The sequence below is a fragment of the Psammomys obesus genome, unplaced genomic scaffold (genome assembly GCF_907164565.1).
Source record: "Psammomys obesus unplaced genomic scaffold, mPsaObe1.curated_primary_1811, whole genome shotgun sequence".
NCBI lineage: Eukaryota > Metazoa > Chordata > Mammalia > Rodentia > Muridae > Psammomys > Psammomys obesus.
In genome coordinates, this window is record NW_026596079.1 from 1,141,771 (window position 1) to 1,166,926 (window position 25,156).

The window sequence follows — 25,156 nt, forward strand, 5'->3', positions numbered from 1 at the left end:
GGGCAGCACACCCAGGCCTCCGTCTGTCTCTGCAGGCCTTCTCTGGTAGATTAGGGAGGCACCTGGTTAATCCTTCCAAGAACTGAAATGGCCCAGGGAAAGGAGACCGGACGTCCCTAAGTAACCGAAGTACTTAGGATTTGGTCAAGAAAAAGAGCTGTGATTGTACCCAGCTAAGACCAACTCTGTAAATTCTCTCTGGAAAAGAGCTGAGGCACGGCTGTTGGCACGCTACGCCCTATTGGAACAGATGGATAAGAAGCTAAGTATTTTGTCATTTCTTTGAAGTTTGCCTAGTGGAAAATTGAAACACAGAAGCAAAGACTGTAGGGGCTGGAGAGGTGGCTCCGCAGTTAAGAGCACTGGCTGCTCTCCCACAGGGCTGGAGTTCAGTGCCCTTGAACTCCATGATGGCTCCCAGCCACCTATAACTACAGTTCCAGGGCGTCCAACACTTTTTTCTGGCCTCCTGGGCACTGCACGAATGTGGTGCACATACGTGTGGTCAAAACACCCACACAAATAAAATAAAAATAAATAAGTAAAAATTGAAATAAATAAATAAATAAATAAATAAATAAATAAATACAGCATTCTCCCCGGACAGCAGCTTCATGATGGGGGGAGGGAGGAGTTCGTTGCTTATATTCTCTTGTTAACTGAAAATATTAAGTGGAAAATTCCAGAAATTAAAAAAAAAAACGCGTAGAGTTTAAATTGTACAGTAATCTGAACAACAGATTAAAATCTCATACCATCGTAGCCTGTCCTGTCTAGTTCGCAAATTATCCCCAAGTAGCCTTATCCACCCTGAAAACCAGTTCTTACTTTATAAACACACTGGAGACACAAAAGTGAAATCGAGGCAGTCTGTTTTATGAGCTTGTAAAGCCAGGCACCAGCCTAGAATGGCAGGTTTGCTGATTAACACGGAGAGCCACCTTTATAAGCCCTGAGCACGTGACTCTTTCTCTCTCTCTCTCTCTCTCTCTCTCTCTCTCTCTTTTGGATAGTCAGGAGGGTTTAGTCTTACGTGCCATCACTTGTGTCTGTCTTTTTCTCAGCAAAACCCGTGCAAGGATTGATCTCTATGGGTTTAATTTTACGTGTATGGGTGTTGTGCCCGCAGTATGTCTCTGTATCACTTATGTGCCTGGTTCCCACAGAGGCCAGAAGAGGGTGTTGTATCCTTTGGGACTGGAGTTTCAGGCTCCATGTGCGCTGGAGTTGCAGTTATGAGCCACCATGTGAGTACTAGGAATCAAACCCAGATCCCTTCCAAGAGCAGCCAGTGCTCCTAGCCTCTAATCCATTCCCCCTTCATGTTTTCCTTCTCCTAAGATTTATTTCATTTTTCATTTATATATGTGTGCGTCTACTTACGGGCAATGACAGCGGCAGGTGCCTGCAGAGGCCAGAGGTGTCTGTTCCCCGGATCTAAAGTTATGCACAGTTGTGAGTTGCCTCATGTGGAAGAGCGCAGGTCCCCTGCAAGAGCAGCATGTGTTTTTAACTGCTGAGCTTCTCCCCAGCCCTTCATCTCCGTGTTCTACATCCTGTTTATCAGACGCACGGCCTTGCAGGAAATCTCACTTGTGTTAACTCCTAGTTTGGGCGTTAGGGGGTGAATTGGCAGAGAGAGGCAGAGAGACAGGTGTGTGGATATGTTAGTGGGTGTGTGTGGGTACGTGTGGAAGTTGACTTTGCCGTGTCCCTCTCGATCGCTCTTTGCCTTGTTTTTTTGGACGCAGGCTCTGTCTCTCCCTCCCTCCCTCTCCCACACTCACACCACAAAAACCTTGAAGCATTTCCTTTTTAAATTGATATGAGCCTGGAGTCTTTAGGGAAGGAAATGCTTTATTGATTATTTAAAACCCTCTAGTTTAATATATATATATATATATATATATATATATATATATATATATATATACACTTCTAGGAATGAGTCCATTGCATCTAGATGTTTGAGTGTCTTATGTAAAAAAAATCTGTTTATACCCACACTTGCTCCCCAATTTTATTGTTCTTAGTTTTGATTGATGCCTCTTCTCTCTAATTTTTATAATGTGTTTATTTTTATTTTATTATGTGCATCGGTGTTTGGTCTGTATGTGTGTCTGTGTGAAGGTGTCAGATCCCCTGGAACTGGAGTTGTAGACAGTTGTGAGCTGCTATGTGGGTGCTGGGAATTGAACCCAGGTCCTCTGGAAGAGCAGCCAGTGCTCTTAACCATTGAACTATCCCTGCAGTTCCTCTAAATTTTATAGTTCTTCTTGCCAACCATTTTTCTGATTAATCTCTAAAGAATTAGCTTGCGGCTCAGTTAATCACGTTGGCTGGTGGTTTCTTTGTTTTTTCTCTTGCTTATTGCTGTTTTGTGTCTCTTCGGTTTGTTCTGTGCCTCTTTGTCATCTCTGGGTCCTTAACTCTTTTTTTTTCTTTTCATTTCTCTTGTTTTCTGATTAATATGCTTCTAAAACATCACATTAGTTCAAAAGACTTTACCTGCACCTTACAAAATACATGTGAGATTTTCATTATTCGGACCACAGTGATTAAAAATTTGCTTTATCATTCGTATGACAATGCAAGAGTTATTTAGTGATATGGTGTCTAGTTAATTGTTTTTTCCTTTGAGACAGGATCTCACTATGTAGCCCTGGCTGTCCTGGAGCTCACTGTGTAGACAAGGCTGGCTTTGTGCCCACAGACATCTATCTGCCTGCCTCTGCCACCTGAATGCTGGAATTAAAGGTGCGTGTTTCCATGCCCCGACGGTGTTCAGTGTGTGATATGTCAAGTGGGGGCTGGGCTGATGCTACCAACACACCCCTGAGTGCTGGAGCTTAAATAGAAGAAAGTCTGTTCCTCTATGGGAAGTGGGGGTACCCTGGGGTGCCTCAGAAGCCCAGTGTCTGTTCTGTTGCTCCCTCCCTCACTGAGTTGCTCTCCCCCTGCCCCAGTCAAAGCCTTGGCTACTGCTGGGCCAGTGTCGTAACTAATGGGCTGCTGAGGAGAAGGAGGCCAGGGTAGTGGGCGGCAAGCAGTTATGACTCACACCTAGTTGTTTGTCTATAGCTTACCATGGGAAGTGTGTGCCCACACACTCGGGCTGGCATTCCTGCTAGTGAGGAAGCAAGGGATCTCTGAATGCAGTTGCAGCCATTGTTCTATGGGTTTCCTTGCTAGAGATTATTAATATTAATGTAACTCAGCTGTTGCTTTTCTGTCCAAGGTCACATTCGTGTGTGTGTGTGTGTGTGTGTGTGTGTGTGTATACGTGTATGTGTATATGGTTTTCGACAGGGTCTTACTATGCAGTTCTGGCTGGCCTGTGCTATGTAGAGCAGGCTGGCCTCAAACTCACAGAAATCTGCCTGAGTGCTGGGAGTAAAATTGTGCCCCACCACTCCTAGCTGGTATTGACCTGTTGTGACTGAAAAGTCTTTGTGGCCTGACCCATGCAGCATGTGTGGTGTGTCTGTGGGGTGTCCTGTTGGTCCATCAGCATCGGGGAAACTGACCACAGCTCCGGTGGTCAGTGTGATTCTTCTGCACCCTGAGCTGTATGCTGTTTGCTTTTCCTTGGAGACTGGGAAGGAGAGGCCGGGGCTGTGAGTGCTCTTCTTCTGTCAGCAGTATGGCAGCCCTCCTTTCCTGTAAGGCCCCTGTTTGTGTATCAAGTTCCAGTAAGACTAGGTGCATCCTGGTGAGGCTAGACAAGGCAGCCCATTTAGGGGAAAGGGACCCTAAGGCAGGCAACATAGTCAGAGACAGTCTCTGCTCCTGCTTTAGGAGTTCCACATGGTGACCCAGCTGCACAACAGTCACATATGTGCAGAGAGCCTAGGTCCATCCCATGCATGCTCTCTGGTTGGCAGTTCAGTCTCTATGAGCCCCTATGGGCCCAGGATAGTTGATTCTGTGGGCTTTCTTGTGGTGTCCTTGAGCCCTCTGGCTCCTACAATCCTTCCTTCCACTCTTCCACAGGATTCCACAAGCTCCATTTAATGTTTGGCTGTGAGTCTCTGGATCAATTTTCATCAGTTGCCGCGTGAAGCCTTTCTGATGACAGTTATGCTAGGCTCCTGTCTGCAAGTGTAGCAGAATATCATTAATAGAAATCCATGGGAAGCTTCCCCTTTTCTGAGGAGAAGGAGGGGTGTATAGGGAGGGGAGGGAAGGGGAAGAGCGTGGGAGGGACTGGGAAGCAAGGAGGGAGGGGAAACTGCAATAGGGATATAAAATAAATAATAATAGTAATAATAATAATAATAATAATAATAATAATAATAATAATAATAAAAGGACCCCTGTTTGTAATTCTTCATCAACTACATAACAGATTCTCTGAAGAAAATGAGATTCGTTGGGAGGGAGGTGCCTGCATACCCAGGAGGAGCACCGTGAAGGGTGGACTAGCAGAGGAAGGGGCTGAGCAAGGGGAAGCTTTTAACGCCAGAAAGGAGATGTTCGCTCACAGCTTTGAAACAAAGCTCCTTAGTCCCCCGCAGGGCCCATGGCTACTCATCAGTGATGCCGCCTGTTGCTGGGAGCCGTTTCCAGGGAGCCTCCTGGCTGGAATTTCTCATGTTTTCAGCCTGGGTAGTAGTCCTCAGTGGAGCACAGGCACGTCATGACCCAGAGTCTTCCACAGCCTTTCTCCTCAGCAGCCCAAAGTACGAGAATCCCTTCTTGGTCTGTTCGATTCATTCATTCTGTCTGTCTGTCTGTCTCTCTCTCTATCTCTGTCCGTCTATCTGTCTTCTGTGTGTGGGTGAGCAGGCCTGTGTATTTACTAGTGAAGCCCAGAGGTCAACTTCGGGTGTGCTTAGATAGCTGTGCTCTTCCTCTCTCTGGCTGTTTAGCAAGCGCTAATCACCCCTCCCCCCTCTGGCTGCCCAACAAGCCAGTCCCCCCTCCTGGGATCCTTCTGTCCCTACCTCCCAGAGCTGGAATTACAGGTGAAAAGTAGCATACTGAACCTTCTCTGTGGATGCTGGGGTCCAAAAGTTATGTTTACAGTGTTTGACTGAGCTGTCTCATTATCTCTCCAATTTTATTATTTTAGCTTACTTTTTTTTTTTCTTTTTTTGAGTCAGGGTCTCACTGTATAGCTCTGGCTAACCTAGAACTCATTGTATAGTCCAGGCTAGCCCAGAACTCACAGAGATCCATCTGCCTCTGCCTCTTGAGCACTGTGATTAAATGCATGAGCCACCATACCAGGCAAGCCCTGTTATTTTCAAGTTTTATTCCAACAACTTTCTAATCGAGTTGATCAGAATTAACTAAGGGGGCTGGAGAGATGGTTGAGTGCTTAAGAGCACTTGTTGTTCTTCCTGAGGGCCTGGGTTCAGTTCCCAGCACGGTGGTTCACAATTATTCATAACCCCATAGGCCCTTGAATAAGGTCCTCTTCTGACCTTCCATGGGCACCAAGAGTGTACACGGTACATATACATACATGTGAGCAAACATTCATACATACAAAATAAATAAATCTTGAAAATACGTTAATAAAGAAGTAAGGTCATTTCCTTTCTGGTCACATGTCTTTTTTATTTTAAACGCGTTCCTGGGGCTGGAGATGTGGCTCAGGTTGTTAGAGTTGCTTGCTCGCTACGCACAGGCTCTGAGTTTGATCCACATAAATCAGGCATAGGGCTAGGGAGATGGGACAGGTAAGAGATGGTAAAGCTCTTGCCACAAACACCTGAGGACCTGAGTTCACATCCCCCGGCACCAACGCGAAGCAGGCTGCAGTAGCATCTGTCTATAGTCCCAGGGATCCTCCAGCAAGGCAGGAAATGGTGCCAGGAGGAAGGCTCTTGCCAAATATCCCTGTGTATGCTTCGTCAGAACAGCAAGGACCTCACGTCAGATAAGGCAGAAGGTGAGGACAGACACTTGAGGTTATTTCGGACCTCTACATGTGAACTGTTTTGTGCACATACCTGCGCATCTTTCACACAGACATACATGGAGACACACACACATAGATAGACACACACACACACACACACATAGACACAGACACACATACACCAGCAATTGGAAAGGAGAATAAAAATAATGTCATCTTGTAGCCAGCCTCGGCTACAAGCGATGGTGTCTCAAAAGAAACAAACAAATAGACAAACAAATAAATAGAAGTAGGTAACATGTTGATGAATCTTATTAAAAGTCATTTTCTGGGCTGGAAAGATGGTACTGGCTGCTCTTCCAGAGGGGCCATGTTCAATTCCGAGCACCCACATGGCAGCGCACAACCGTCTGTAACTCCAGTTCCAGGACACCCAAAACCCTCACACAGTCCTCTATGTAGGCAATATACCAAATAAATAATTTTTTAAGAAGTCATTTTTCACAGGGTTGTGGTGGTTAATGTCTTTAATCACAGCACTTGGGAGACAGAGGCAGGTGGAATTCTGAGTTTAAGGCCAGCCTGGTCTACAGAGTGAGTTCCAGGACAGCCAGGGCTACACAGAGAAACCCTGTCTCTCACCCTTTCCTCTGCCCGAAAAGGTCACTTTCCTTGGGTGAGCTTAATCCACTTCCCTTGCGTGCCTGCTCTGAGAACTTGACTCTACAACCTTCCTGTGCAATTTTCTTCCTCCCCGACCTTTGCTTTCCTGTGGATTTATCATATTTTTCTCTTGCTAATTGAGCAATGGATAGCCTTCTGTTTGTAGCTTGGCTGCCTGTAAGGCTCATGCTCCTGTCTGTTTCTCCATGTTCACCTGTGTCAACATTTCATGTTCCCCTAAGGAGAACATGATGGCCACCAAACCCGAGGCCAGTCTGTGTGAACAGTCCGTTCTGCTGTTCAGTTTCTCTGTCTCTTTTCCCTCCAGTCCTACGGGGAACCACCCCCAGAATCTCTCATGTCTGCCTTTTTCGCCTCTTGTCACCTCCACAATGCTCTCACCCTGGGAAGACTTGGAGTCTGTGGGTATTGTCATTATCCCGACCTTGCCTTGAATGCTGTCTGAATGGCTGTGTATAGACGGCTCAGGCTGCCGTTCTTTCCTGTCAGTGGCTCAGAACAACAGGCTATTGTCTCCCATGCTCTGTACCGCCACTGTGAAGCCCTCTATGGAGCCCACCCCAGCTTTCTTCCTTTGCCATCAGGGCCCATACAATTTCCCTCTTGTCATCAATGTTTTTCAGCTTCGCCATGGGCTCAGGGTGCAGCTCCATCTTCCCTGACCCTCCGGAGCCTCTTGTCCTGCGATCTCTCATTCCTATGGTTCTGGGAAGCAGGTTCTATTCTCCTCCACACGCTCTGGGGCAATGAGTCCTCCCGTCAGCGACTCCTCTCACCTGGATGTCGATTGGCTTCTTACTCTGTTCGTTCTTTCTTTCTTTCTTTCTTTCTTTCTTTCTTTCTTTCTTTCTTTCTTTCTTTTCTTTTTAAACTTATATTTATTTGCTTGTTTTTTAATTTTGCATTAGTGTTGTTGCTGGTGTGTGTGTGTGTGTGTGTGTGTGTGTGTGAGAGAGAGAGAGAGAGAGAGAGAGAGAGAGAGAGAGAGAGAGGTGTGTGCAAGTGAATACACGATACAGCGCAAATTCGCTCCAGGAATGGAACGTATACTGTCAGACTTGCAGGACAATGCTTTTACCTGCTGAGCTATCTTGCCAGCTCTGGCTTTTCTTTATGTTGTCTCTTTTACCTGGCCTGATCCCCAGACTCACTAGATCCCCGCAACCCTTGTGCCCAGCCTCTGCGCATTTCATGCATCCAATTCTTCCTCTTTCACCACCTTCTCTGAAGCTCTCCATTTTCTCTGAGCATGCTTCCTCCTATTGCTGTGTGTCAAAGTCTTGGCTTTAGCTTTGTGTCACAGTAGTAAGTTGTTTTTTTTTTTTTTTTTGTTTTTTGTTTCTCTCTCTCTCTCTATGATACCTCTCCACCCTGGGTCTGGCAGGGCAGGGAACTCTGCTGGCTTCGCCTGAGGGTGCCTGAGTCACAGAGGTGAGCACAGATTTCCAGGGCTGCCAGATCCCATTGCGGATATACTCAAGCAGAAATGAAGGGGTGCCCTAGAATTTAGAGGGTAGGGGCTGAGGGTGGGAAGTGGCTCAAGTAGTCAGTCAGCCCATACCTGGTGTCACAGTTGGGCACTCCCACTGAGTGTTTCTGTGGTCATGATCTTCCTCAAAGTCACCACAAACAGTGGCAACAACCATGCCCCCGAGGGAAGGTCAAGGACAGTCATCGGGCCAGGCAAGAGGGCAGTGAGCACAGAGCAGCTTCTCCTATTCATCTCCTTAACTACTCACCTCTCTCATGATGCTTCCCTGGATCTCGTTAGGTGGCTACTGGATCCTCTGGCCCCTCTGCCTGCTAGAGCCACTCAGTATGACATTGGTGGGTGGTTGTATGGGCTCAGGTGCACAGTCACCTTAGCTGAGGGATTTCAGGAGGGAGGCTCCACCACAGGGCTGGACTCTCTGACTGCAGCCTGGATGGTATAAACTTGTATGACAGCAGTGACCGCCAGCAGAGGAGGCATTGTTGGGGGCAGCAGGTCCCATGGGTCCCTGTGGTCAGCAGCCATAGCAGCCAAAGCAGATGAGCATCCCTGGGGGCCTGAGAGGATTTCCTCAAGAGCAGAGGTCTTTCTAGAGGCGGGTCACCTACTCAGACTGTGGCAGATGTAGTCTGTAAGGGATGAGCTCTGAGGAGGAAGTGCCACGCAAACCCGATGGTATTTCCTTTGTTCATCTTGCCAGGGTACTGTGGAGAGTCCCTGCCAAGCTCAGGTGACAGCTGCTCCTCCTCTGAGCGCACGGTCTAGCCTCCTGTCAGGGGCTAGAGCCGGTGGTGCAGCCGAGCCTGGAGATGCCTCCGAACGCCCAAATCTGGGAGACTCCACACAGCGGAAACGTGTTCTCACACACCCGGCTAGCATCTAGGATGGAGGTCAGGCGTGGCTGGCCCTGGTGAGGCTGAGGGGTATCTGTCCCCAGCCCCTGGCTTCCGGTGGTGCTGTGATTCTGAGTAGCTCTTAGCTCTGGATACCCCGGCCACTTGGCCCAGTGAGCCATGCTGTCTTCACCCCTGTGTCACCACCTGCACCCAGCAGTATTTTTGTAAGGACACTGGTCATAATGGATCAGGGACATATCCTTTCAGCTACCCTATAGTGAGCCTCAGTTTTCTACATGGAATCTAATTGCTGCTGCAACCTGCACCATTTAGCCGTTGGCCTGACCATGGATAAGGGGAGTGAAGAGAGGACAGATAGACATACAGACAGGCAAATTGGGATCAGGTGGGCTGTGAGGCTCTGATGGAGACACAACTGCTTATTGGTTGTATATGGCAATAACAAGGAGGAGCTGGGTTGGCTCGTCTCAGTACGGGGTCTCTAGAGGGGCGCAGTCTTAGGATGTAGTCCCCTAGAAGGAGGAAGCTACGGTCGATAGTTTCAGTCAGACCAGGGGAAGGCCTTGTCATTCCTATGGGTCTGAGGCACTGGGTCCTCAACACGGCCTTACGTCAATAGCATTCACTCAGGACTTCATCCATTCCTCACCAATTATAGGTATGAAGACACATCTCCGAAGTAACATCACATTCACCAGGTACCTGGAGTCAATGCTCAGACCACTGCAAGGAGGAGCTACAAATAAGTGTTTGCTTTAACAAGCCCCAAAAGGCAAATGTGTCATTTTCATTTGGACCCGACGCTCAGGCTTGCTGAAGACAAGGTAGCTGAATACTGAATGTTGAGTCAAGTCACTGGGTGTATCTGCGGTTCCCTGGCTCTCCTGCAGTGCCCTGACCCAGCTGTAGTACGATGGCTTGCCTGCTGGGCCCTGGCTCTCCTGGCACTGAGGTTATGGCTTTTTAAACATCCACACTAAAGAAAAGTACATTTCCTTCCCCACAAATGTAGCTCAACACAACAGCTCTACCCTCTTTTCCTTTGAGGTCCCAGAGCCTGGCCACCCACCCCTCTTAAGCAGTTTTAAGAGCCCCTTTGACTTCCAGCAGCTGCCTAGAGTTTGGCGATGTAGGTGGGCCATGGCTTCTGATGAGTCCTGATGGTTTTCATGTGCAGGGTTGTTTCTGGTCTGCCTTTACCAGCCGGGCTGTCCCGAGTAAGCCACTCGGGGCCTTTGCTAACAATGGAGTGGTCTGGGGCTCCCCAGGGTTCGTTCCATCTGAACGCTGCCTGCTGAACTCGCTCTGAATTTTCATCAGCCCTGCCAAGTCATAGCTCATGGGGTTTCCCCACCTCTCACAGCTGGAAGGAAGTTTCTCTTATTTCTGTCTGGTGTATAGACATGACAAGTAATCCTCAGAAGCCTCCTCTTGACTGATAGGATTGAAGGGAAGATGAAAAAGATAATGGAAGATGAGAAACACAGATAGGGGAAACACACACACACACACACACACACACACACACGCTTCATCTAAAGGTAGATGAAACCTTGGTAGAATAAACCTTGTATGGAGCCCTTCAGTCATGCATGGGGAGTGTCCTCAGAAGTATCACTGCTCAGTAAGAGCTCCCAGGCCGAGGCCTCTGAGCAGAGTCCAGGAGAACAGCTTTCATAGTGCTCCAGTGTCCTTCAAAAAAGGGTAGGGCTCCTATCACTTTTCAGGTCAGGTTGGAGCCTAGCACACCCTTCCCCCGATCCTGGGCCTCTCTAGGGATGAAACTAGACAGCTGCAAGGCTAGGTCATGCCTCTCCAGCCACCTGTCATAAACTGTTGGGTTTATAAAATTGGGTGGGGACAGGCAACGGAACTCCAGTATACAGAGAGGTCAGTACCACAGGCGCCAGCAGGTCCCAGGGAGCTTGCCCATTTACATGAGCGGTGGCCACCTCTTCATCCACATGCTTTTACTGTCCTTTCTGGACCTTACCTGGAGCCTCAGGGCACAGACAAACCACCAAGTGATGGAGGCGGTGATTCAAGATGTCTCGGCCCAGCTGGAAGGATGCCCCACATTGTACCCACCAGAGGACACCAGGCACGTTCACCCAACCAGAAGCATTTGAAGCTATATGTCTGTATATCCCTGAGCAGCAGCCTGTGCTCAGGAAGATGGTTAGAGACCGGAGAGGGTGGGACAAGTCTACAGAGGTTGGGAGAGCGAGAGGCTTGTGAGAGCGAACTCCAGTGGATATGGGTGTGAAGAAGGCTCCTGTGCTGAGGGGGCTCCAAGAAGCAGGGGACATCTTTCCACGACAGGCTTGTCACCCAGGGGTTGCTTGTGAGGTCATGAAACTGATAGCTGTTATGGCAAGGATCCAGGCCCGGCTGGATCTGGCACAGGGATTCTAAACTCAGGAACCTGTTATAAAGTCTGGCTGAGCCCATTTCTGAGTGCCCTGGAAGAAACTGAAAATCAGCCTGATACAGCACCCTGCCAGGACTGAGCAGCACCCTCTCAAGGCGTGTCTGACGGAGGCCTGCAGGGAGGCTCCTGTTTCAGAGGCCTGAGGCCCCAGAACCCCCTGTCTGCTGTGGTGACTCTATGAAGCCTCAGAAGCCCATGGTGATTTCTCAGCCCTCACCCTGCGACTTGTATCTGAGGCAGGGTTGGGAGATGGGCCAGATCTACAGGAGGCTACAGCCTGGCCCGTATGGGTTAGAGTCCTGCTCCTGAGCTGCAAACCTTAGATCCTGGGCTCATGCTGGTAGAATCAGGCAGGTAGACCCAAAGCCTGGCCTTACTTGTTCAGACCCTTGCCTCTTCCTCCTCATGCATCTGAGTCCCCTCAGATCCACCTGGAAATGGAGCAGGTCCTCTGGTGTGGAAGAGCGCCAGGCTCCCTACCTGGCTTGGGCTCTGGTGCTCAGCAGGCATCAATGGGAACCAGAGAAAAAAAGCAAGAAAAATCCTTGGCCTTGTGGGCAGCTCAAACCTCCTCCTTGCTTGCTGGTCTGGGAAGAACTGGAATGGCAGAGGAAGCATGTCCTCCCCCCGCCCCCACCACCACCACTCTGGGAGTTTGCTTGCTGGAGTAAGCTGACAGGCACAGCTCTCAGGGTCAAGCTCACCATGAGATTGGCCTTTCTTGTGATTTTTCTCAACTCCCAGTGTCATCTCTAGCCAAGGGTTGGGGGATGCGCTGTTGGCTTTCTTGGCGGACCTATCTGGCACTGTCAGCATCAGCTCCAGCCTTCTCCGGATCTTCAGTGCTGCTCATAGGGCCCTGGTGCACACCAGAGCCTTGTTGCCCCTGGAGGGATTCTCGCTGCCTTTAGGCTCAGCAGCCCCACCTTGGGGAGGAGGCTCACTGGGAAATGTGGGACAGGTGGGGGGCTGTAGCATCTCCATGGCTAGTGGGCAGCCCCAGCTGAAGCTGTAGCTTAACAGACGGAAAGCTAAAGCTTTGATGGGCACCTGTCCAGAGCCTGAATCTTGGTGGTTAGTTTGTTTTGGAGACAGTGCCCCGAATCACCGTTCTGGGAACTAGCCTGAAACTTCCTTTGTCACACAGACTGGCTTCAACCTTGTTATCTTCCCACCTTAGCCTCCCGATTACCGGGGTTACAAGCATGCATTATGATCATGCTTGTATTTCTTTCCTTTCTTTTGCTGTTCTAAGGACTGAACTCAGGGCCCTGTAAATACTTGACAAGTGTTCTGCCATTGAGGTTCAGCCTCAGACCTAAAAATTTAAAAAAAAAGAAAAAAAAATTTTTTTTTAAAATAGGATCTCCAAACATTGTCCAGGCTGGCCTTGAACTTGCAATCTACCTGCTTCTGCCCCTTGAGTAGTTGGGATGACAGGTCTGTGTGGATACGCCCGGCACGTCTCTGCCTTGGTGGATCCTCTGGAATGGGGAGTCATGTTTTAGCCAACGCGCTGTTCGACTGGAGTAAAGGTGCCTCCCCAAAAGCAAACAGCTCCTGAGCATCTGCAGCCGCCTGCCCAAGTGAAGGCAACGGGAAGATCTGGGCCCGAACTGGGATCTCAGTGAAAGCTCTTAGGAAGTAAAACCAGAAAAGCCGTGTCAGGGTGGGGGCAGGGCAAGGGCAGGGGGTGGGGAGGACCGGGAAGGGCAGGAAGGGCAACTTGAAGCACCTGTTGGTTGAATCAGCTCCAGTCCAGGGCTGGGCAGGGCTGGTAAAGCTCTCACCCTTTAGCTCCTCACCGACCGCCTCAGGGGACTTTCTTTTTGTAATTAATTAAATAATTTTACATTTTTAATTGCCGTCTTTACTATGTTATGTATGTCAGTGTCTTTGCCTGTATGTATGTCCGTGTACCATGTGCATGCCTGGTGCCCGCAAAGGCCAGAAGATGCACCAGATCTTTTCGGAACTGGAGTTACAGATGGTTGTGAGCCACCAGGTGGGTGCTGAGAATCTCGAACCCAGGGCCTCTGAAAGAGCAGCCACTGCTTTAAACTACTGAGCCATCTCTCCAACCCCAATTAATTTTTTTTTTTTTTTTAAATATCGTCTCACTACACAGCCCTGTCCGGCCTGGAATGCCCTACACAGACCAGGCTGCCTTCAAACTCATAGAGATCTGCCTGCCTCTGCCTCCCAGAATGCTCAGATTAAAGGCGCGTGCCACCACAACCGTCTTTTTCCTTTTTCCTTTATTTTTAAGATTATTTGTGCGTGTTCCTTGTTTGTACATTTGTGCGGGTGATGTATGTGCGTGGGCAAGTGAAGGTCAGAGGTCGGCATCAGGTGTCCTCTCTGTGTTCTGTCCACCTTAGTGTTTGAGACAAGGCCTTGTACTAAACCCGAAGCCGCTCAATCCCTTCGAGGGACCCAGGGATCCTCCTGGCTCTGCCTCCCCAGGGCTGGAATCGAACCCAAGGCCTTGTACTTGTTAGGAAGACATAAACTTACACACTCTTTTTTATAGCTGTATTCACCTGCCAAGCAAATCTCCAGGGCCGGAGGGTGTGAGTGGGGGATGGTGCACAAAAGGCAGGGTCCCAGGCTGCAGTGGTTGGTGTCCTGCAAGTTCTGCAGGTGCTCATGCAGCGCCCTCGGCAATGCCTGCTGCTCACAGTAGGTTCACTTCACTGAGCTGTCAGAACTGCGGCTCCCACGAGTTGGAGAAAAATAAGGTTGACTTGGAAGTGGGGGCGGGGGGACGCGAATGAAGCTACAGAGACATGCTCCAACCCCACAGCTCCCACACTCGCCTTCTGTGTTCCAGCTCTCCTCGTTGTTGGGAGCTCCTGTGCTGGTCTTGGAGCCTGCAGCCCTGACCTGCCAGGGGTCTGTGTCCCTGAGGACTGTCTTTACTTGGCCTTCTCTGGGTACCACTCCTCTCCACCTGCAGAGCGGCTGTATGAGTGGCAGTGGTGTCACACCAGCTCCAAAGAAAGCCTGACTTGGACTGAGCCAAAGGGTTGTTACCTGCCCGGTCATCTCATCTTGACTGGCTCACAGCTATGCAGGCTCAAAGCAAACGGATGCTCTTTCCCCTCAGTTCTGGGGGTAGGTAGCGTGCGGTCCCTCTGAACTTCTTCATCTCTAATGGTCACTTCCAAACCTGAGGCACCCTGCTGGAGGCCGCAGCCCACCCATCTCTGCCTCCTCGAGGTGCCATCTGTCACCAGTGTGTCTCGGATTCACACAGCATTCTCTCACGAGGCCACGTTTGTATTGGAGGGCAGCCCATTCTAATGACCTCAACTTGATGACAAATGCAAAAACCCTATTTCCAAATAAGGTCTCATCCTCAGGTTTGGATTTGAGAGTTGAACTTAGTATTTGGGACAGAGTTCAACAGCAGGTGTCCCAGCCAAAGCCACTGACAGACCTGCAAGATTTTTCTAGAACTGCTGGGTAAAAGGTTGATGGGTGTCTTGCATCTTCGTCAGCCTGGCCCTGTGAGTCACTCAGTTTCTAGCTCACCAGACTGGAGGCTGGCCCAAGGCCCCTGGGTACTCATGCCTCCCTTCTGCTTAGGACCAAACATTCCAAGTCACCCCTTCCCTCCTTCTTTCCTTCCATCTATCCTTCCTTCTTTCCTTCCTTCCTTCCTTCCTTCCTTCCTTCCTTCCTTCCTTCCTTCCTTCCTTCCATTTATCCTTCCTTCCTTCCATCCTTTTCCTCTTTCTTTCCCTTCCTTCCTTCCTTCCTTCCTTCCTTCCTTCCTTCCTTCCTTCCTTTCTTTCTTTCTTTCTTTCTTTCTTTCTTTCTTTCTTTCTTTCTTTCTTTCTTTCTGCTTTGTATGTTTCCATAACCAATCAAACCCCATGTTCAGCCTACCCTCCTGGGACTACAGCACTTCAGACTTATCATTTGGCCAACCATTTGTCCCGAAACTTGAAGAGCTAAGGAACCATTTACTGCCCAGGCTGGATGTAAGTCCCTGGGACTCAACTCCCCAGTCTAGGCTTTTCTATCACAAAACATATGTGCTACTAAGTATAGAAACTCTGCTTATTGTCTTACGTCACTGTTCTATTGCTGTCAAGAGATACCATGGCCATGACAACTCTTATGAAAGAAAGCATTTAACTGGGGTCTTGTTTACAGTTTCAGGGGCTTAGTCCATTATCATCATGGTGGGAAGCGCTTTTAGTGCTGGAACAGTGGGTAAGTGCTACATGCTGATGCACAGGCAGAGAGAGAGAGAGAGAGAGAAAGAGAGAGAGAGAGAGCTAACTGGGCCTGGCATGGGCTTTTGAAACCCCAAAGCCCCCCACTCCCACCCCAGTGACACACTTCCTCCAACAAGGCCACCCTTCCTAATCCTTTTAAACAATTCCACTCCCTAGTGACCAAGATTCAAACATACGAGCCTGTTTGGACCATTCTCATTCAAACCACCACAGTCTTTTATCATGCCTTCTTTCCTAGAAAGCTTTGTATCATGCAAGGAAAAACCCACTCCTCTTGATGTACATCCTTGTCAACAGGGACTTCTGAGTCAGCTCTGCTAGGGCCCCTCCCCATGCTACTCCTTCCTCCAGGGGCTCAGATACCCTGATATTTTCGCCTTGCACAGGACAGCCCTCACACCATCCATCCCTAGGCCACAGTCGTAGACAACTCCCCTGGTTACCTCTGCCTTCTTGCCTAGCAGAGTCCAAGCCTGTCACTGTTCCCGGATCCATGGTCCCATAAGTGTATGGGAGCTAGCTCATCCATATCAACTCTGTCCAGGCTGACCGCTGGCTACTGTTAGACGTGTCATGACCAGTTTGGGCTGCGCTGCAGACCTGCTGCAGCCTGTGTTCCTCTGTGCAGCCTAAAACTCTCTGAACTTCACCCCAGGTTCAGCACCCAGGGAGGCCCTATGTGTGTCCCCATGCTTGTGGCTGCTTGCCTTAATGACAGGGCTGTGGCCCCCTGAGGGCTGGAACCAGGGCAGGGGATACTATTCAGGGGGCCCCTGGGTGGGGTACCGTGATCTCAGTGTGAATGTACAAGGGAGGGGCTTTTAAAAGGGTGTTCAAAGAGAGGGGTCTGTGTGAGGGCCCCCAGGGCAGTGCCAAGGATAGGCCTCAAGCCACACAGCTTCGGGCTCTTGTGAGCCAGCTGTCCTTGCTTGGATGGTCAGCACGCACTGCTTCTTTTTAGTCACCTGCTTACTCACCTGCCAAACTTCAGGAACCTCGTGTACAAAGGAGGTCGTGTAGCCACTAAGCTGCCGGGATCCATGGAGTGTGGCTATTCGAGCCTTTGAAACAGAGGAGGGGTGACAAGGCTGGAGGGTTCGGCTGGGGAGGTCGTCCATCCTTATCCGGGACGTCCAAGCTCAATATAGGACCCTGACCCGGGGCAGGTGAGAAAGGGGGAGGCTTCACCAAATAGGTTATAACACCTTTCCAGACTTGGGCCTCTACTATCCCAGCCACAGGCAGCTACAGGAAGGCTTGTACAGAAATTTGACCTGCTTCTGTCTTGGGTAGCAAACCAAACCAGAGGCTGGGTATCAGAAGTAGGGACCCCTAGTCCACTACTCTTAGCTACAGAGGCCCAAGGATGAGTGAGGAGAAGGGGAGAGAGGGCCATCCCAGAAAGCACCCTATTTGAGATAAGGCTCAGAGACTGGATGGGACAGCTGTTCCTAGGAACTCCACAGTCCCTTACAGAAGCAGGGTAGGCAGGAGGGGGCGAGGCCTGCATGCCAGGTATGTGCAGGTTTGTGTGGGGACACACCCTTCCAGCCCACTGAAGCTTCCCCTAGGAATGCACACACTTGGTGCTTGGCCTGGGGTGGGGGCTGAGAATAAAAAAGCAGGCAGGAGAGGGTGGGCCGTCCTAGGGTGTGAGACAGACAAGCCCTCCTGGGAGAGGCGTCCACCAGCCATCCACCCACAGTGCGTCTGTGGCCTGCCCTGGCCTGTCAGCCTGCCCATCTCACCCAGCATTTTCCATGGAATGTTCCCAAGGTAACAGCAACACAAACTCATGACAAAGGTGAACCCAGGCAGGGGCAGGTCTCAGGGTGGGGTGGGGGTGGTGGGTGGTCACAGGCTTGGGGTGGGTGGATGGGGCAGGGCTAGCTTTAGGCTCCAGGGACTCCAAAGTCACATTTGTCAGTGATGTGACAATGAGGAAGGGCCTGGGACCAGCATGGTCCATGGGCAGAGGAGGGCTTTCAGCTTGTCTGTCGAGCACAAGTTTCACTCCTTGATGGGAGACTCAATGATGGTTGGGTAGAGGGTGAGTGGAAGGGCTCATGCTGGAGTCCATAGTCCATGAAACAGCCATCTCCCCCCTGTAGAGGACCCCCGGAACATCCACATCCTCCTCCTCTTCTCCCTAGTGGGGATACCAGGTTACAGGAAGGGCTAGCTCATTCCAGGCTCAGGTGGGGGAGTGTGTGGCAAGTGTGAGCAGACCAGTCTAGGGTGCCAGGAAGTCTTGGGTGGGGGTTGTCTGAGTCCCGTGGAATGGCCATGTGATTGGGAGAGGTTGTAGTCCGGGATTCCCTGGGGGCTGCACAGCTGTGGGAAATTCCCATGACTTTCCCTCCTAAAGTGTGTGTTGACGCCCCCATTTCTTATACTTGCTAGCCATCTCCAGGGCAGACCTGGCCCCCACTATAGCAGCTGCCTTTCTTTGGCCTCCTACTCCCAAAAAGCTTATGGCCATGTGAGTGGCCTGTTTGAGGCTTGGGTGGGAAGTGAGCTCCCTGAACCCCTCTTGCCGGGCACAGGAACTGAGGGGGGAGGGGCCAGAAACTGCTGCCAGAAGCCCCTTCCCCTTTGCAGCCCTTCCCCCACCCACATGACTGAGGATGGGCATTGGGTTTCCCAGGAAACTGTAAGAAGAAAAGTGCTGGGGCCAGACTGTATGGGGCTGGTGAAGCCGTGGCTTGAGGGAAGGTAGGCAGAGAGAGGTGAGAGCTGTTCCCCCTAATCCCCTAGGCCAGGGCAGTCCACCCAGTCCCAGGAAGTGTCCCCAGCACCAGCCGGTGAAAGGATGGGGGCAGGCGGTCCCGTGTACCCCCCCATCCTCATCTGGGTCCTCCTGTCCTTACAGGTCTGCCCTTGCTGTCCTGGATACCCCTCAACGCGCTCCGCATCCACAATGGGAAACCCTGTTTCAAGGCTTGGCTGCCTGGGGGAGAGGAGGAGCCGCACACGCGGCAGCCCAAGACCTCACAGCAGCCCCAGGACCCGGGGGGATCTCTCTCCATCTGTAGCTCCTCCTCGGGGCCCACTTCCACCAGGGATCCCCTGGGCCTGGTGGGGCTCTCATGCTGTCCAGGTGACAGAGGTCACAGAGACCGTGGTGACAGAGACAGTAGTGACCGAGGCCGTGGAGATGGGGCCCTGCAGGCAAAGAGGGCAGCTGGTTCAGGTGAGGCAGGACAGCTCTGAGTGTGGGGAGCCTAAGAGGAGACCAGATGAGGTGAGTACATCCATCTTTCAGGTACCTCTAGCGCCCCTGGACACGCTGTGCAGCTGGATGGATGGCATGGAGGAACTGCAGGCCTCGCAAGGACCCCTGGCTGCAGATGCTGCTTTGGCTGCTTCCCAGCTGCGGGAACAAGAGGTACGGGGCCAGGGGCTAGGGACAGGTGGTGACATTTTGTCCTCTGGACCCCAGGCCAAGCCTGGCTGGCAAATGACAGTGGTCACTGTGTGTTTGAATACACCTTGGTCCTCCAGGGTGGGCTGAAAGAAAACACCCATTAATGTTCCCAAGTGATTCCCCTTGATTAAAAATGAGGGCCAGTGGTGGGAGGGCAAGCAGGGAGCCCAGAGCCCTTCACAAGTCCCCCAACCTCACGTCTGGCAGCTGCTCCTGCGGCTGCTGAGAGAGCGTGCGCCACACACGGAGCCAAGATTGCAAGAGGCTGGGAGCCCGTCAGAGCTGTGCGCACAATGGCACCGCCTAGTACAGCAGGCAGAAACCAGGTGAAGCCACGGGTGGGGGCCCGTGAGGGTGCCAGGGCAAGAAGGGGGCCATGACAGCTCCTCCATCTTTACCCCAAGGTGGAGGCTCCTGAAGCAACTTGTCCCAGCAGCCCAGAGCTTTGAAACAGCCTGTAAGACTCTGCTGGTGCAGCTGGGCCTGAGTGAACAGCTCCTGGCTGAGTTGCAGCTGGGGCCCAAGAGCCCCGAGGAATCATTGCAGAACCTCCAGGTGTGGCCCAGACTTGGGGTGGGAGTCTGTGGGCTATCACAGGCTCAGTGTCTTGTGTCTGTTCACAGGAGGTGTGTGAGGGGGTTGCAGCACGTGCCAAAGGCTTGGAAAGGGTTTTGGAGACTGGCCGGAGGCTGGCGGAGCTTCTCACTAGTAAGTGGACCTCAGTCCAGTCACTTAGTTGGCTGATTGCCCCAGCCAAGATGTGCTCAGGCTCACATTCTGGAGCCCACTGAAAACCCTACCTTTAGCCCTGAGCAGACATCTGTGCCATTTCCCAGGCACAGGACCTGCGGGTACCAAGGCCTCAATGTCTTTGTCCTCTCATCCCTGCTGCTGGTCCCCCAGTTCCCCTTCAATGTCAGCGTTTCCTCCCTGGCCTCTTGCCTCTGGCTATAGGCGACCAAGCTCAGCTGGTGCGACGGCAGCTGGATGGATTCCAGGAGCGTGTAAGGCTGACTGAGGAGCAAGTCGCCTGTGCCCAGCAGAAGCTGCTATATGCTCAAAGGACAGCGTCCTCCAAGCCCTCACCGGCAGCAGGCCTGGAGGCCCAGCTTGGACCAGAAGGGTCTGTCTCAGCACATCCTGGGCTCAAGGATCCGAAGCAGGTGACCCCACATAGAAGAAAGATGCCCGATCTACCTCATACCCTCTAAGGAGACTGCAGTCCACTGTACCAGGGCGCTAGAGTTGCTGGGAGAACGTACATTCTGTCCCTGGCTAGGGATGTCTAGAACAATGCTGGTTTTCTCCCATAGCTGAGTGTCCAGCTGGCCCAGCTAGCAGAGCGGCTTGAACAGCTGGCACAGTGGGCAGAGACTTCCAGTCAGGCAGCAGCAACCACAGTGACCATCTGGGAACCGAGCCTTTCATCAGGTACACCAGGGCCTTGGGGGTACCTGGGAATATTTGGGAGGTCATTGCCAGGCCTGGGGGTAGGATCAGGCCCAGGTGCTCAAGAAGCCAAGGTGGGGTGAGTGTGAAGGTCTTGCCAAGGCTGGGCTCTCAGGTGGTCATATCTCTCCATAGCCATGCTTCAGACAGATACGAAGCCCCTGGAGGGGCACTGGTTAGAGACTCAAGAGCAAGACACTGGGCAGGAGGCCATATGGGAGCCAGCTGTGCAGATCTTGTGTGGCCTGGCAGAGCAGGGAGCCATCGAGGAGCTGAGGCCTGAGGGTGACTGGAACCCAGCCTTCCAGGTGCCTTGAAAAACTAGGGGGAAGAAGGTATCACCAAAAATCCCTTGGGAGGAGAGGTGGCCACAGGGACACTGGACAACTAGGGTACTCTAAAGCTGAAATATTGTTTGCTGGTAGGAAGAACTGAGGCAGAGGACTCTAGGAGTGAAGAGAGTACGGCGCTGGGGAAGGGAAGTGGGAGCAGCAGAGGAATTTCTTTCTTTTTCATTTGATTGTTTGTTTTTCGAGACAGGGTTTCTCCGTGTAGCCTTGGCTATCCTAGACTTGCTTTGTAGACCAGGCTGGCCTCGAACTCACAGAGATCCACCTGCCTCTGCCTCCCCAAGTGCTGGGATCACAGGTGTGCACCACCACGCCCAGCTAGCTAGAGGGATTTCTAATGATGACTTCGTAGCTCAGTTCCCAGCTTCGGACAGCCACAAATCTCCACGTAAGGTCACAGCTCTCCCAGTGGGGTCGGGGCTTGAGACCAGCCCATCCCTGGCTGTTTGGATAGCTCCTGTTTGGACAGCACTGTTGAGCCTCCAGGCTGTATGGGTAGAGGTAGGGGCTGATGTATCTTCATGCCTTTTCTAGCAAATAGAGTCCATAATTAAGGCCAAAACATTGCTCTGAATGAGTTGCATTTATGCAACAGCTGGAAAGAAAATATGTTAGGAGGAAGATAGAAAGAAATTTCTGATGCACAGTCTGGGACTGGCCAGCATTTTTTGCCACAAAGAGGCAAGAGTGGGCTCTGCCCCATTTTCTATAACACGGGACTTCTTGAGGTTTGCTGTCCGCCCAGAAGTTCTGGGTTCCTTCACTGGTCCTCAGATTCCCTTCTCATTCTTGGGATTCTGATAGTATCCCGGGCTACTGGAACCAGCTGTCACCAACAGGGAAGTTGAAACTGTGGTTACACCCTGACTCAAAGTTCTGAGGGCTGAAAGTTTGAAGTAGACAGGGCTGGCTCCTGGGAGCTGGGAGAAAGGATTTCATTTGCCGCTCTCCTTGCCATGTACATAGTGTCTTTTTTTTCAGGTGCACTCTGTGCCTTTTTGGTGCAAATCCCAGTCCCTTTCGTAGGTGTACGTGTTTATGTGTATGTGTGCGTGCATGCTGACGTGTAGGCCAGAAGTTGACAGCTGGTGTCTTCCTCAAGCTTGAGCCACTCTATCATTTTCGAAGATTTGTTTTGTCTTTAATTCTCTCCCCCTCTCTCTCTCTTGCTGTGTGTGTGTGTGTGTGTGTGTGTGTGTGTGTGTGTGTGTTACCCACATAGACCAGAAGAAGGCGCAAGATCCGTTGGAGCTGAAGTTAGAGGCAGCTGTGAGTTGCCTGACCTGAGTGCTGGAAACTGAACTAGGTCCTCCGAGAGAGCAGAAAGTGCTCTTCACTGCTGAGCCATCTCTCAGGCCCTCCACCTTATTTGATGAGTCAGAGCCTCTCTTCCTGAACCTGCAGTTCTTATTTGTCCAGACTGGGCTGGCCATCCAGTCCCAGGAAGCTTACCTGTGCCTCTCTAGTGTTGGGATTATCAGTGTGCCCCCCATACTGATCTGTTTTATCTGTTTTTCACATAGATGCTAGGGACCAAACTCGGATCCTCATGCTTTTCAGCCAATACTTTACCAAGTGGACCATCTTCCCAGTCCCCAAATCCCCCTCTTTTTTTTTTTTTTTTTTTGAGACATGGTTTCTCTGTGTAGCCTTGGCTGTCCCGGAACTCACTCTGTAGACCAGGCTGGCTGAATTCACAGAGATCTGCCTTCCGATGCCTCCCTGGGTGCTGGGATTAAAGGCGTGCCCCACCAGAACTCAGCTTCTTCCGCTGTTTTTGGGGGTAGCAGTCACATTGGCACCTACTGTCTACCGAGGTCTCAGTCTACAGTTGGTTGTGCATGCAACTGTGTCTTTCTAAGTAAAGGTTGTACTTCGGCATGGGAATTAGGCGGTAGTGATGGTGACTACAGTTCAGCCACAGGGAGGATCTTGCTGGCTTTTTTCCCCTTCTGCTGAGCGTCAGCACAATGCTGGGTGCAGCTGCCTTCCCTTGCACTGAAAAGGCCTAGGGGTAGAAGGACTAGGCCAGCCTGTGTGGTCCTCTGGCTAATGTGATGGATAGTGTGAGTCACAGGGTGAATGGAGTAAGGAAGAGGGCTCAAGATGTGAGGCACATGGAGGAGAAGAGATCTCGCCCCTCAGCTTTTCCCACCCGGAGAGCCAGCAGTACAGCGGGCTGTTCCCATGGCAGGAGTTCCTGTGGGGACAGCAAACCCTGGCGGTGTCATGGTTGAGGAGGCAAGGAGACACTGTCCATGGGAGCACCTGCCCCTTGGACCTACTGATAGACCTGCTGGGCTGCCATGCTGCCCTGTCTAGCCCCTCCTGTGAGAGGTGAGCCTGCTTGCCAGCTGTCCCCTACCTGACGTGTACTGGCCCTCTCCCCAGCTCATGTCTGTTCATCTCTTCTCCAGGATGCACGCCCTGGAAAGGATGCTGCTGCTTGTGGGCCACCTCGTAGAGAAGCTGGTCCTGTGCCCCCATAGGCTGAGCCAGGCTGAAACCTTACAGACCAAGGTGGGACCAGAGGCCAGAGGCTCTGGCCTGCCCTGTTAATTATGGATCAATCCAGGGTTAGCCTGATGACACTGGCTCTAGTGTCCTAGACCCTCTGTCCTTGAGCCACACCCTCTGTAAGACAGACCATTTGACCTTTAGGAGAAGCTGGAAGGCCTAAAGTGCTAGGCAGGACTGCTGAGAGGTTCTGGAATATGGAGGCACTTGCTCAGGAGAGGTGGTGGGCAATTTTGAGCATGGGGTCCCCCAGTTCCCTAACACTGCTCCTTAATACATAGGTGGTACAAGCCCAAAGCTGGGTGCTAGAGGAGCTGCCTGGGGCCCTGAGCCTAAAGCGCTGGACTCAAGCCTCGAGGGAGGTCCTGGCTCTGAGGAATCTTGACCAGGGGCCGCCTGGGGACCTGGGGAGTAGAGCTAAGGCTTGCCTCCTGGGGAAGATTCCAGAAGAACTGAGCTGGAGGCCGTGGTGGGCAGAGGTCGTCATGGCTAACTGGAGTCCTAGGAAGCCAGAGCATAGCAAGAGGAACCAGGAGAAAAGGGATCAGTGGGTACAGCTGGAACAGGGTCGCCAGGAACAGGTAAGGGCAGGCAGATACATGCTCTGTTTGCTTCCGGCCACATGAAAGGGGCTCGGCTTCACCTCACAGCAAGGGGACAACATATACCTGGATCTTATGGGGAAGCGGCCTATGTTGCCTCAGCCATAGAATAAAGTGGTCGGTGGGGTGGGTGTGTGCGTGTCATACCCCAAGCCACAGGCAGCACTGAAACATTTCCCAGTAGGACCTTGTGGACAGCTTCCTGGCAGCTGGGGAGCAGGACAGCGATGGACAAAACTGGCCTGGCTGTACCTGGGGGAAGTGTGGGCCTCACCACAAGCTCCCCAGTGGCCAGAAACAGCCAAACAGCCTGATCAGGTCAAGAAACACGGAAGGGACAAGTACACCAGTGACCAGGGCCAGGCCCAGGGTCCAGGGAGCCTTGGTGAGCAGGTGTGAGTGTGGAGCTGTGACTGTAGGAAGGACAGAGCCCCCAATCCCTACATAGAAGGATTGACAACCCACCTCACACCTCTTCTCCCCCCGCACCCCCTGCCACCGTGCTCCGCAGGCAGCACGAGGAGCCCTGATGGTTCGAGTTGGAGGTGGCTGGGCAGCTCTGGATGAATTTCTGGTAAAAAATGACCCAGTCAGAGGTGAGAGCTGGGGGAGGAAAGGACACGCAAGTTCTTCTGGGGCCAGGTGGTGGGTGGGTAGGAGAGGTTTGGCATCCACTTTGGCCCAGCAACCTGGGATCTCTGAGCAGCAAAGGGGAGAACCAGCCAGCAGATCCACGAAAGGTTCCTGTGCTGGACTCCTAGTGTGCCAGCCCCTGAGGTCATCACCCTGAGGCTCTGGACCTCCATCCGAATGGGCTCTAGCAGACCCCTGTCTCAGAAGGTGAGATCTGGGGTGGGCTTCAGAGCCAGGGGCCAGGTCCTCTAGATGGACCGAGGATTTAATCTGAGCTGGGGAGGAGGAACTGAACGGTGAGGTGAAGCCTGGCCATCCCTTGTAGACAGGGCTGCCAACCGGCAAAGAACACAGAGACCCTAGCTCCTACAAGGTGAAAACCTCAGAGCAGCCCACTGAGGAGAAACCGTGAAGACTCCAAGAAGAGGGACAGGAACCGGCGAGCACGATCAGGGACTGAGCAGGAGCTGGGGGGGGGGGGGGGGGGGGCAGACATAGTCACAGCACACGGAGTGGGCTTGTGGCCCTTACTCTCAGCAATAAAGAGGAGTTTGGGGAACTGAAAGTCTCCCTGGTGGGTCTTGATTTCCCTTGC

At 51.7% G+C, this 25,156-nt stretch overlaps 1 protein-coding gene across 1 annotated transcript; it reads left to right on the forward strand.

The window, feature by feature from the left end:
• Window positions 1–18,503: 18,503 nt before the first annotated feature.
• Window positions 18,504–24,973, forward strand: LOC129690796 (uncharacterized). The gene is made up of 15 exons (XM_055626647.1): window positions 18,504–18,776; window positions 18,849–18,971; window positions 19,218–19,336; window positions 19,415–19,565; window positions 19,634–19,718; window positions 19,965–20,173; window positions 20,324–20,441; window positions 20,595–20,767; window positions 23,004–23,146; window positions 23,227–23,329; window positions 23,608–23,907; window positions 24,113–24,313; window positions 24,440–24,524; window positions 24,635–24,768; window positions 24,887–24,973. The coding sequence occupies exons 1-15, from the start codon at window positions 18,504–18,506 to the stop codon at window positions 24,971–24,973; spliced, it is 2,304 nt and encodes a 767-aa protein (XP_055482622.1).
• Window positions 24,974–25,156: the final 183 nt, after the last annotated feature.